Source organism: Pyrgilauda ruficollis, unplaced genomic scaffold (assembly GCF_017590135.1).
Source record: "Pyrgilauda ruficollis isolate IOZ18807 unplaced genomic scaffold, ASM1759013v1 scaffold67, whole genome shotgun sequence".
Classification (NCBI taxonomy): Eukaryota; Metazoa; Chordata; class Aves; order Passeriformes; family Passeridae; genus Pyrgilauda; species Pyrgilauda ruficollis.
Genome location: NW_024528488.1, coordinates 2,482,027 through 2,495,081, shown reverse-complemented (window position 1 = coordinate 2,495,081; position 13,055 = coordinate 2,482,027). Strand labels below are relative to the sequence as shown.

At 46.9% G+C, this 13,055-nt stretch overlaps 1 protein-coding gene across 1 annotated transcript; it reads right to left on the bottom strand.

Annotated features, from left to right (window-relative positions):
• Window positions 1-772: 772 nt before the first annotated feature.
• Window positions 773-12,014, bottom strand: PGK1 (phosphoglycerate kinase 1). Its single transcript, XM_041484675.1, has 11 exons — window positions 11,851-12,014; window positions 9,310-9,360; window positions 8,321-8,476; window positions 8,060-8,204; window positions 5,895-5,998; window positions 5,070-5,189; window positions 4,323-4,437; window positions 3,858-4,037; window positions 3,115-3,292; window positions 2,839-2,937; window positions 773-1,259 (listed from the first exon to the last, which is right to left on the bottom strand). Exons 1-11 carry the CDS (start codon window positions 11,913-11,915, stop codon window positions 1,219-1,221), a joined length of 1,254 nt encoding a protein of 417 aa, XP_041340609.1. The 5' UTR covers window positions 11,916-12,014; the 3' UTR covers window positions 773-1,218.
• Between the last annotated feature and the right edge of the window lie 1,041 nt (window positions 12,015-13,055).

Sequence of the window (13,055 nt, the reverse complement as noted above, 5' to 3'; positions counted from 1 at the left end):
ACTCACTTTTCCTGGATCCAGCAGGAAGATCCAGCAGCAGTTCAGCTGGAGCAGTGCCTCTCCTCAGAGCAGAGCTGTGCCTGCTACCATAAACCAAAGCCGAGGCCAGGCTGAGGCTGCAGAAGTCCCAGGTTGGGTTTTGTGCCCACATTTGGGCCCTGCAGTGAGCACAGGAGCCAGCACAGGGCAGGGCATGTGGAAATCCAGCTCCAGGAACTGGAACCCCCTTGCTGGGCCTTCACTGACAGTACCTGCCATTCTGCCACGCACTGAAGCCACACACAAACCTCAGTGTCCAACTGTGCAGTTTTACCGTGCTACTTTCAGTGCTTTTAAGACCAAAACTGGAACAGAGACACATGGCAATTCTGTTTGCCAGGGACTTCATTTTACCTGTCTCAGTCTTCAATATTCTCCCTCTATTGACATTAAATAAATTAGTTCCCCATTATGAGGCAAGTTCTCTAGATGACAAGGAGCTGAACTTGCATTTTTCTTACTTGACTTGCACATTCAAAATTTCATCTTACTTTATTATGAGGGGCATTGAAGTTTTAACATTACAGCACATCTGTGGCAATTTACTTCCTTTCCAACCAAGTTCACTTTGATGATGACTGGGTGCTTATAGAACCACTGAACAAACACAAAAGGAGATTTAGAAATATTATCATTACAGCAAACAGGAAAAATAGCTCAGATTCCAGATGCTAGAAGGTATTTTAATGCAGACCATTCTAAAAATCTGAAATAAGGACAACATACAACTGGGAGCACTTGAAATATGTTTATTCAGCAGCTATTACAATCTCCAAAACCTCCAAAAAACTGGAGTCCCCTTTGTTTTCTGAACCGTGTCAAGTGATGAAAATGCCTTTAGGACATCAAGTGATGAAAATGCCTTTAAGCTGGACAGTGCACTCCTTTCTGAGATATACATCTAACAGGGATTAATCTCTTTGAAAAGGCAAAATATAAATATATACACTCTAAATTCACAACAACAGCTTCAACTCACTACGTTAATTCAAGTGGGGTAACAGTGGACAAACCCACATCATGTAAACTGCAGTCAGGAAAATCTCTGCTCTCTCCTGCTCCAAGGTCCCGTTCCGGTTTACACTCTGGGATCTGCCTCTGGCAGAGCTGGAATACGGAAGCGCTGAAGTGCTGGATCTCAGGGGCTGTGCACGGGACCAGGGCGTGGGGCTCTGCTCTCTACACGTTGCTCAAGGCATCCACACCAGGGAGAACCTTACCTGGGGGCAGATAAAACACAGCAGCACGGTTAAGACCTCTCTGTGCTCAAACAACTTTGCAACATTCAAAGAGAGGTAATTTTAAAAAGTGAATCAGGAATTATAGGTTGAAAACGGAAGAGTCTGGCTCCAGGCTGACCATGGTGGTTCCATGGACCTGCTCCACACAGTGAATGCACCCAGAGCACAGCTGCACTCAGATGTCAGCAGAGAGATTCCTAACACAGCCCAGCCATCAACCCTCAATTAGCAGTAATGGCACATTTCTCTCCGAGTCTCTGCTAGGGCCAGATCCAAACACCCTTTTCCATTAAGTTTGATGGCAAACAGACTTTTGATTGATTTAGGGAGTTGCTGCATACTTTCTTAAATCCTTAGTAGCACATAAATAGAATTCTGGGAAGTGTGGTGGAAATTTTAAGAATTAATTAAGAGAAAAGGCCTCCTATGAGTCCCAGCTCTTTAAATAACTAAAACACTCAGGTTGAGACATTTACATATCTCTTTGCAACTGACGGAATCAAAGAATATTCTCATCTTTGAGTACAAGGGCCTAGATTAATACAGTGCAACATTTTCTAAAGCATTTTTAGCTTTTTGTCCTACTTTAATAATGAACAGACACCACTATGGTTTTGCCTTTCCTTAGGAAAACAACCTTCTAATGCTCAAGCTGTGCAGCAGGACTGAACTGTAACTCTGTTCACAACTCACTAGTTTGCTGAGTTTTCAGGGATTTTTCCCCCTTTCTTCATCTTCAGAAGCTTTTCTAATTAGCCAGACTTCCGTTACATTTAAAAGATCACACACACAAACCCATATTTTGGGCCAAAACTTAGACAAGTTTGTGCTTTTGAATACACAGCGTTTCCTTCGAGCCATCTGCATTCTTTCCCTTCCCCATCACTCCCTAGGCAACAGAAACAAAAGCTCTGTCTCCCATCTTACTCCTGCAAACAGCAGCTGCAAGGCAGTTTATTGAAGTTTCTCCTCTCCAGAGGAGTTGACAACATTGGATAATTTACACACACTGGGAAATGGCAAATTACCAGAGGAAATGAAAAGTCGTTTAGAGAACAATGGAACTGGTTACAAGAATCCCTTCAATCCTCACCATTCTGAATTCCAAGTACCCTCGTGCAGGTTTGTCGGTGAGCACTAGAGGGCCCCCCAAAACCAAGGGAATTCCAAACAGGAAGAGGAGACTTCTGGAAAGAATTCCAGACTGTTCTGATGAGGCTTCCCTATCAGAAACCGAGCATTTTCAACAGGTTGGGTGGCATGTCGTGAGGGATCCGTGACAAAATCCAGCCCACTCTTGTTTTCTATCCCAGTATTTTTGCTTTCTGGGAGAAGCACGCTGTGCTGTTTGCAGGAATATTCCATTTTCCTTCCCCTATTCCTCTGTGAAGGCTACAGAACAAGAGGAGCTTGTAGCTCTAAAGTTAAATGTGACTAACTCCACATGGTGGCACAGAAAAGACATTCCTCTGTTGTTGTGCTTTATTGATAAATGATAATGGTAAAGCACTCAGAACTCCACTTTTACTCAAACAAAAGAAGATAAAAGAGGATTTACCCTCTAGCAGCTCCAGACTGGCACCACCTCCTGTGCTGACATGGCTGACTTTATCCTCAGTGTTCCACTTAGCACAGCAAGTAGCTGTATCTCCACCACCTGTAGCACAAACAGAATCCATGAGACACAAGAAATTCAGATTTTGTCCAACTGAAGGCCCAAGCTGAAGGACAGAGGAGAATCTGAGGAAAATAATTTGACCAATATTTTTATCACAGTGCTGGCCATCACAAGTTTCCTCCATGCATTTAGAAATAGAAGAACACAACCACTTACCAATAATGGTGATGCAGCCTTTTCCAGTTACTTCTACCACTTTGTCCATCAGGGCTTTGGTTCCTTTGGCAAACTTGTCCCACTCAAAGACCCCAACTGGACCGTTCCACACGATTTGCTTGGCCCTTCCCACAACTTCAACAAACTTCTTCACACTCTCAGGGCCACAGTCCAGGCCCTAAGGGAAGTGAGAGAAGTCACTCACTGCTGATCCCCAGCTCAAATCACCCATGCCCAGCCAGAAGCTTCCCCCTCACCCCAGACATAAAACAAAAATTTCTCTCTATTCACAAACAGATTTGCAGATTTGCTGCTGCAGGAGGGTGGAGTCTGGGGGGGTATTTATCTTCCTAACACTTCTTAATCTTCCAGTAAGTCAGTTTTAAATCAATGTCAGATTCTTGAAGCCTTACTTAGAAAGGCTTTGCCTTTCTAAATTAGAAAGAATTAGCCAACCCTACTTAAAATCTAGTCAAATAAATGGGATTTCTACTGCATTCAGATCTGCATGTTGGGAGAGGAATTTTGCTGTTTTAATCCAAATCTCACAGAAGCTACTTTACACTTAGAAATTCAGAACAAACAACAGGGCTTCAACTTCATTAAACCAACAAACTCTACACAGCTTGACTGCCTTCAGAAACATTTGCCAAGGCTCACAATAACTCTTTCTACTCCTTTAAGAGGCGTCCTACCCACCCTATTCCTCTCCTCCTGTCAGTCCCTTTCCCATTCAAACCTACCATCCAGCCAGCAGGAATGCCTGAAGCCACTGTGGCCTCCCCAGTCTGTGCATTCTCATCAAATTTGTCAGCAGTGATGAAGTCAACAGGCAGAGTGATCTTCACACCATTCTTCTCTGCCTTGGCCATCAGGTCCTTGACAATTTTTGATCCCTCTTCATCAAACAGAGAGTTGCCAATCTAAAGGAAACATTTGGGAAAATAAGAGAGGCATTTGTTTAGCTCCTGGTCATGACAGAAGAGAACATCAGCACCAAAACTGCTCAGACAGCAATTCTGGAAAGATTGTTTTCTTAAAGCACATGGAGAGACATAGCAGCAGTCTGAGTTTTGCAAAGGGACTGTCAAGTAATTTCTCAGTGCTTGCTACTCTTGCAGAGAGCCAGTGCTCAATCCCAGAACATGTAAGGGGCATTCAGACCACATTCACCATTAGGAGCAGACACAGAATTGTTCTCCTTGTACCTCCATGTTGTTGAGCACTTTGAGGAAGGTGAATGCCATTCCACCACCAATGATCATCTCATTGACCTTATCCAGCATGTTATTGATCAGCTGGATCTTATCCTGAACTTTGGCTCTGGTAAAAGAGAAAAGGAAAAACAATGAATAATGAATATTGTGACCATGGTATGTCAAGGCTGTTCTAGAGAATGATCCAACAAAAAAATTGCTGGGAATGGGCAAAAAGAGAATTTTGCAAGTTAGCACGCCAGCATTAAAATTCAACTTACTAGAGCATTATTCAGTCCTTCATTTCTTCTTTTCTATTTAAATATAAACTTCATTTGGCCTTTTAGAGCCTGATTTCCCCTGACTGCCCAGCAGAGCCCATGCAGCCCCAGTAGGGCCTGTTGCATAATGAGGTCATGTCAATTTACAGAGTGCTGAGCCTGAGCACTCCTGTACCCTGAACTGGGGGAAAAAGGTCACTGACAATGTCTGGGCCATCACATGGCTCCAACTGCTGTCCTGGCTCATCTGGGCAAAAAATTGCTGGGGACTGTCTCAATTTGGGGAATGACAATGAGCAGCCACATTGCATCATCACAGGAGCAGATATATCAGTTAGCTCCTCTCTAATGCACATCTCACATCTCAGGAGTCAGCTACAAATCTGAACTGCAGGTACACTTGAAAGCACTTGCTTAAACAACAGTTCATTTGTTAGGGCAGTTAAAGAAATACAGTCACAATGTTCTCGAGTCTTACCCTCCAAGAATTGCCAAGAAGGGTCTCTCTGGACTCTCTAGGGCCTTGGCAAAATAATCCAGTTCTTTCTTCATCAGGAAGCCAGCAGCCTTCTGAGGCAGATTGACACCTACCATGGAGCTGCAGAATTATAGTAAAAAGTGAGGAAAGGGAAAATTTCCTTTTCCTGTGAGACACGGGAGTGTAGAAACATGCCCATGTCTCACAGCATTACAAAGCCAACCCTTTAGTCAGCTGCAGCAATGAGAACAGCTACCACCTGCATGAAGACACACACAGGGGCTTTGTTTTCTTAGTTTGATAAGACAGCTGTACATGCTTCATTTCTGACATTGGTTTGGCAAAGAAATATTGATTTGCAGTACATTTATCATCTCAACTAGTGATCCAAGACACCAGAGGACAAGTAAGAATAGCCAAGAGCAGGGATTTCTTCTTCCAAGATGACCACTGCAGTCTGCAAGTACACATATCCAAACACACTCCGTGAAAATAACAACTCTGGAGCGATTAATCTTTTGGAAAAGAGGGCTGTTGTGATTGCAGGACAATTTATACAAGCCCTAAGCAAGTAATTGTTACATCTTCAAAAAAAATCTAAAAGTCAATGCAAGTCTTAAGATCTTGTTTCAAGAGACAAACCTGAAAGAGCATACACTGATGACAACTACCTCTAGTAAATCCACTACTGAGAAACAAACACAGCACAATGAAATTGGGATAAGCCCAAAAGGAAGTTAAAACTCCTTGGGGGCAGTATTTGATGTGTTTCCATAGCAGATACTGTTCTGCAGTTCTGCCTGTGGAAGGGAAACAGGTACCCACCTGTGAGCTCGGTGCGCAGTGCCGAAAGCATCATTGACATAGACATCTCCCAGTTTGGAAAGAGAGGCTCTGAATGCCTCCACTTTTGCAGGCTCAGCCTTGATCTAAAAAGAGAAAGAAGGACAAGTTTGTACTCTGAGACTTTGACTCTGAATCTGAGCTCGAAGTCAGCTATTTGACTCAAACCCAAAGCAAAGGTAAGTTTGAAGAACTCATCAGTTCATCCAGTGGGTAATGGTCTTCATTTGCTTCTTCCCAGTCCAGCAGGAGCAACAAAAAAGCTTAAATGGTTTAAATTCCACTTTAAACTCCCCATGACTGCTATTGCTGAAGACTGTTCACACTTCTGAACTGCAGCACCACAAACCTTTCAGTCTCTCTCCAACAGACTTCCAGTGTTGTGTGGAGAACACAGGAAGCACACGAAGGTGTGGAGAGACAAGGCAATGCTGAGATCAGGCTAAACAAATTCATGCTCACTCACTGAACCAAGCAAGCACAATCTCCAAGAGACACAAGTTAAAGGTTGAGCTCCTGAAGGACTGATTTAGCAACTGCATTGAGGATTAACCAATGAACAGTCTGATAAAAGGCCTGCACACTACAACAGGCCACAGTGAAAGCAGCCAGTGCTGGAAATGCAGGTAAGAGCAGTAAGTAGAGGGTAAGAACAAGTGTATTTCTGTTAAAAGACTCCTCCAAGCATCCTACTACATCCTCACAGGATGGTTTATGCAGTTCAGTTCTCCTTCAAAGCATGCAGTGACAGCAGAGCGCACTAGGGCAGCAGGTGCCTGCTCAGAGGTGGCTGGCAGCCACTTGCTGTAGGGAACAGCCCAGACTGCAGTCAGGCCAGCCCCTCTCCAAGGGCTCTCCTGCTCAGTCAGCTCAGCACCCCACGGGAGGCCTCTGCCAGCACCCAGATGTGACACCACAGGGACAATGGCAGGAAGGCACTCCAAGAGATGGCAGCAGAGCTTTGGGGGCCCTTTTTAGCAGAGCCTGAGCAGGAGACAAGTGCAAGGGATCACAGAGATTCTACAGCAACACTGCCAACTGCTCCTTCACTCAGCAAACTGCCTGGCTGCACAGAGACTAAGTGCTCCAGTTAGAACCAGTACCATCTGTGAGCAGAACACAAGAGGCTCTGACAGAAGGAACCACTACCACTGCATCTACTTTGGAAAAGCACAGTTAAAGTACCAGTCAGCAAGCTGCAATCCTGTTGCAATCCATCATTGTTTCCATAGCACTGACTTTCACCGCTTTTACAAGAGGCAGCTCTGACACTGGCACCTGCCCTGTTGTGCTCAGTGCAGTGGCTTCCATATGCACACACCCAGCCAAATCACCTGGGAATTGCAGAAACACACAAAACCAAGGGATTGTCTCCCAGAGAAAATTAAATTATTGCCCCACTCTTCTCCCTGCCAGTATACCTGCAGTGGCACAGAGTTCTAGCAGTGATTAATTCCAGATTTGCTCAATTTCCCCCTGGCATCTGCACAGGCTCACCAACTCTGTGCTGTTCTCCTAAGCTGCAGGAGTCCTGTGTCAGCCCATAAAGGGCAGCACTCCATGTCAGCATTCCCTCCAAGCACTGGATGTGAACAGAGCCAATGCCTCTGTAAGCCAGCGGGGTCACCATCGCTAAGAAAAGCAGCTGTCTGGAGCAAGCACTCTGCTGACCTTCAGCAAAATGTCAGAGGTGCAAGGCAGCCTGGTTCTAGAGAACTGCTCAGGCTTAGAGGAGGGTTTGATAATCCCTGTGCTGCAGAAATATTAGCCATACAACCCAGAAAAGCAGCATCATTCTTATGGGCCTGGTGGCAACAAACTGTCTCCAAAATGGTTTTCATTTTAGACATCCAATACTGAAGCCTAACAAGCAGCAGTTTCTTGCACAGCTCTATTTTGTTTCTTTCTCCTTTTTTGACAGTCATCTATAGCCTTTCACTTGAGCTGTTTCATCTTGGAAATTCACTACATTCCACTCAAAGCTTTTGCACAACAGTGGGACATACTGAACTAAAGATCTGTGACATCCTGTTAAGGGCAGATTCACAATCAGTGTGTTAGAGAGGCTGCTGGCTCCTTGTCAGTCTGCAGCAAAGAGCAGAGAAGACCACAGCAGGCACACATGAAAGCCAGACTTGAAGTTTCACCTTGTTCCCTGACGCATCCTTGCCTTTGCCTTCCTCTTCAACGTGGAATCGGAGGTTCTCCAGCAGGATGACTGAGCCAGCAGCAGGATTGGCACAGGCGTTCTCCACCTCAGGACCAACACAATCCTTCAGGAACAAGACCTCCCTGCAAACACAAGACACACACTGTAACCTCACCAGTGGCTTCCTGGTGGAAAGAAAAACACCCAGGTCCCCTGGCAGGGAGGGTCTGGTGCACAGCAGGCTGCTTTTCCACTTTACCTGCCCAGGAGTGCCTTCAGCTCCACAGCTACTGGGGCCAGGGAGAACTTGTCAGGCATGGGGACACCGTCGGGGCGACCCAGGTGACTCATGAGAACCACGGACTTGGCCCCATGGTCCAAGCAGTGCTTGATGGTAGGAACAGCTGCCTTGATTCTGTAACAGCACAGAAGAACTAATTAATAAGGACTCAATTAGAGTTTACCAGGCAAGCAGATTAGTACCACTTACACATGAGCCCTGGGAGCTGTCCCTCAAAAATGACAAAAGAAACAGAGCACAAGAGCGGGACAGAACAATTCTCCATCCCAGCCTGTTTTCATACATTTCATTGTTATCTTCCCAGCCATGTAAGACATGGAATTAAAATGCATTTTGTAATCTAAATTCTGATTGCCCAGCTAAGAAATGCCAGGACACACCTGAACACTGCCTGGGTTACTCTGGGATCCTGCACCAGTAGAGAAATGATGAGCAGTGAGAAGAACACTGTGGTGAGCAAAGCTGGCATCTCCTGCAAGTGGCAGACCAGCAGGGCAAGACATCTGGCATCACTGTTTCTAAACTCCAGGGTTTTGTGTGCTGCACTGCAACAATTATTCTAACAAAGACAAGAAGGTACCCCAGACCCAGGGTAAGCAGGAGGCACAGAGACTTCTGCGTAGTAAGAGAGACAACGTTCACACACAGCCTAAGGGATGTGGCTGTGAAATGGTCATGGCCAGCTTAGGAAGTTTAGGATCTCTAAAATAACACAATTTTTTTCCATATGCTTTCCACAGCAGCCACAGTATCAGCCTTGTAGTTAAGTGTAGTTTGCTAGCAACTGCAGAAGGTTTAATTAAAAATTGTTGGACTTTCTCTGAGACCTTTAATATTCTGGTATGAGCAGTGACAGTTTAATCACGGGTAACGTTCCAGGTCCTGAGGTGAAGTCAGAGACACAGCAGACTTTGGGGCCTCCATTTGGGATGGAAATTACAGCTCACCTCTGATTGTTGGTTATTTTGTGATCCTTCATTGGAACATTGAAGTCAACCCTAAAAAAAATCAGAAGCAAAATTAAATATTCAACAAATTTATTTTATTACTTATTAATTTTAAATATTCAACAAATGAGTGAGAGAACCTGCCAGTAAAGGTGCTGGCTAGAAAAGCAGTGTTACAACTAGAGTTAGATGTTCACCTCTGCCCTGTTGACAAGTTCTGGTCTAAAATCAATGTATCATCAGCCATTTCTGTTTGTGATAGCACTGGGCCACCAACACATCCTAATGCTCAGGACCAGAGCAGCAGTAATGCTGAGCAGGAAATAAACCCAGACGGAACTTTTCATGTTTAAACAATATTGTTCTGGATCCCCAATGAGGAACATCCAAAGGAAAGGAAATGAACAACGACTAGTGACCTTGTGTCCTCAAATGAGGTTTCAGAAATACTTGGCTGGACTGCAGGCCAGCAGGCAGTTCAAGGAAGCTTTAATTTCTGTCCTCTGCAGCTCTAATCTTCCTGCTGTGGCTTATCACATTCTCCCTGGAAGACCTGACTTGGATCTTGAGGTAACTTCCTGACCCGTGCCAGCTGGAGGGCTGGCAGGGAGGAGTTTCACCAGCCCGTTCTCCTGGCATCCCTTGTGCCCATGTGCAGGAAGCTGCGTTGCATAACCGCGGAGGCAGAAATTGCTCACTGAGCTTCGGAGGGAACACCCATGGCTGGAGCAGCGAACGGCAGAGAGCAGAGTGTGCATCCTTCATCCTTCTATACATTAAAAACATCCGAGTTCAGCAAGCTGCGTGAATGAATCCCCCTGCAGCCCACTCAGCACGTGAAACAAATGGGAAGAAAAGACAAAAGAAGAAAAAAGACAAAAGCTGCCAGCAAAACAGGAGTAGCTGAGCAGACAGAAATTGAACTGGCAGCCCCACAGCACAGTGGTCGGAGTTCTGGAAGGGGCAAAGAAAAGCACCATTATCCTGAAAGGAGAGAATAAAAGGACAGTTTGCTTTACAGAGCCATCAGAACTACAAAAGAAAGGTCCAGCTCAGCCTTCGTCCCCCCTGCAGACCATTGAAACCTGAGCTCCCCTGAGCCCTCTCTCCTCCCCACTCTCAACTTTTCCTGAAGCTTCGGCACTAGGATCCGGAGCTAAGCAGGATGTGAGTACGCCAAAATTAGATGAACATGAGGAGAAAAAGAAGAGGTATCGATTTTAGTACTACTGAGAGCACGTGGTGACTCGTTTCAGAGGGGTGAGATGCAGGCAGGAGACACGGAGCTCGGCAGCTCACCTGCTCTGCTTGGATAGCCCCTCACAGAACAGCAAAATTAATTCATTAGCATTAATTAACGGAGATTTTGAGCGGGCAAACCCAGCCCATCTCCTGCCAATGCACGGCTGCTCTCTGTAACATGACTCAGAAATGGAAAAAAACAAGTCAGATGGCCAAAAAAAAAAGTCAGGTACAGACTTCTACAGAGAGATCTTTTGTTGTACCAGACTTAGAAAGTGCACGGAAATCCTGAGCAAACTTCTTCAGTACTTGCTACATGGGCTGGTTTCTGCTAATCAAATTAGGGAACTAGTTCAAAACAAGGCTGAGGAGACAAGGGGTAAAAAAAGCAAGTTGTCTGTCAGACTGCGAATAAGAGGAGCTATACTTTTGCTATCCCTGCCTACTCACAGAGCAGATAACACACACACGGTAACCACGTTATAGTGACCTTGAACAAACTACCCCATAATTAAAGCATTTCGAGCAGGACATATCACGATGTACCTTCGTGCCCTTATCTCCCAGGATTTGGCAACAATTTTAACGTGAGGCTTTCAGGCACTGATGCTTCATAAAGAAGCAATGAATGCCTATTTTAGGGTTTCAGACCGGGATGTGCTGAAAACCTGCGGTGACGCCCCACCCCTGGAAGTGTCCAAGGCCGGGCTAGAAGAGGTTTGGAGCAACCCGGTCTAGCAAGAGGCGTTCGTGCCCTTGGCATGGGGATGGAAAGAGATGGGCTTTAAGGTCCCTCCCAATCCAGGCCATTCGTGATTCTATGATTCAATTCCTGCTAAGAAATTAATTATTATTGGTAATTGGACAGCTGAGCAGAGCCGTAACTTCACTTTTTTTATTACAATGCTTTTTGAATTTGCATTAAGGAAAAAAAACCACTGGGAAATAAGCATTTTTTGGGGTAGCTCTCTGGAATAAAAGCACGGCAGGCTGGCTGGATTTCGCCCCCAGCCTCCTGTGGCCGACACACGTGCGAGCGGGGTGATCCAGGGCGGCGGAGCCGGGCCGGGATTTACACCCTGCCCGGCCGCCTCGTCCCCCGCAGCGGAGCCGGGCCGGCTCGATGATGATACACGAGCCTCTCCAACACCCAGTGAGCGAAAAAAATGGAACTAAAACCGCACAAATCGACACGCGCCAGGCTCGGGCAAGGGGCTGCTACCGGGGGGCACCGGCCCGGCCCTAGCATTGGAGCAGGGCGGCCCTCAGGCGACGCACGTTCCCCCCGTAAGGCCTCACCTCATGACGACGCGCTTTCCCTTCACGTCCACCTTGTCCAGGGTGAGTTTGTTGGAGAGAGACATGTTTGCTGCCGCTCGCAATCACACCGCTCAGCTCAACCCGTCCCGCTTCGCCGCCTCCGCGTTCTGCCGCAGCGCCGCCCGCGCCGCCGCCACCCAGATCGCCTGGCCCCGCCCCTTCCGTCAGCGATTGGTCCTTGCTGTCCTTTCTGCATTTCTATTGGTCAAGCCTCCTGTCCGTCAGCTGACATCCCGCCTCTCAGGGGCGGGGCTGCAGCGCCGGCCCCGGTCACGTCCCACACGCAGCCGCCGCTCCCTGAGGGCGCTGGGAGAGCGCGGGGTCCTGTCCCTGAGCGCCAAATTAGCGGTTCCGCACCTTGTCTGGGGGAAAATCACCCATAAATGGTGTCTAAACGTGTGTCGGCTGGTGGGAATCCTTCAGATGAAGGGCAGGCACTTCACGGCTGAGCCATAGGCCTGGGGCAGGCCACGCGTGCTCTCTAAAGGATGAGACAAAACCCCGGATATTTTTAAGTGACCTACATAAATACTTCTCAAGACAAGTGGGGACAAAACAACTGTTTGAAGGGATGCACCTTGCAGCAGCATGGTTTAGTAGAATCATGGAGTGGCTTGGGTTGGGAGGGACCTTAAATACAATTTCGTTCCACCCCCTGCCGTGGGCAGGGACACCTTCCGCCATCCCAGGCTGCTCCAGCCCCGGTGTCCAACCTGGCCTTGGGCACTGCCAGGGATCCAGGGACAGCCACAGCTTCTTGGGCACCCTGTGCCAGGGCTTCACCACCCTCACAGGGAAGATTTTCTTCCTAATATCTAATCTCAACCTACTCTCTTTCAGTTTTAATCCATTCCCCCTTGTCCTGTCACTCCAGGCCCTTGTAAATCGTCTTTCTCCTCTTTCTAGTAGGTTCCCTTCAGGTACTGGAAGGCCACAAAACCTTTTTTCCAGGCTGAACAATCCCGGTTCTCTCAACACTTCCTCATAGGAGCAGTATTCCATCCCTCTGATCATCTTGGTGCCTCCTCTGGACTTGCTCCCTGTCCTTCCTGTGCAGGGGACCCCAGAGCTGGAGGCACTCCTAACCCTGCCCTCTGTCAGGTCACAGCCATTCCCTGTTGTGTCACTCCATGTCTTTGTAGCAAGTTGCTGGGTGCAGCCAAAAATCCCCTGTCCCAACATAC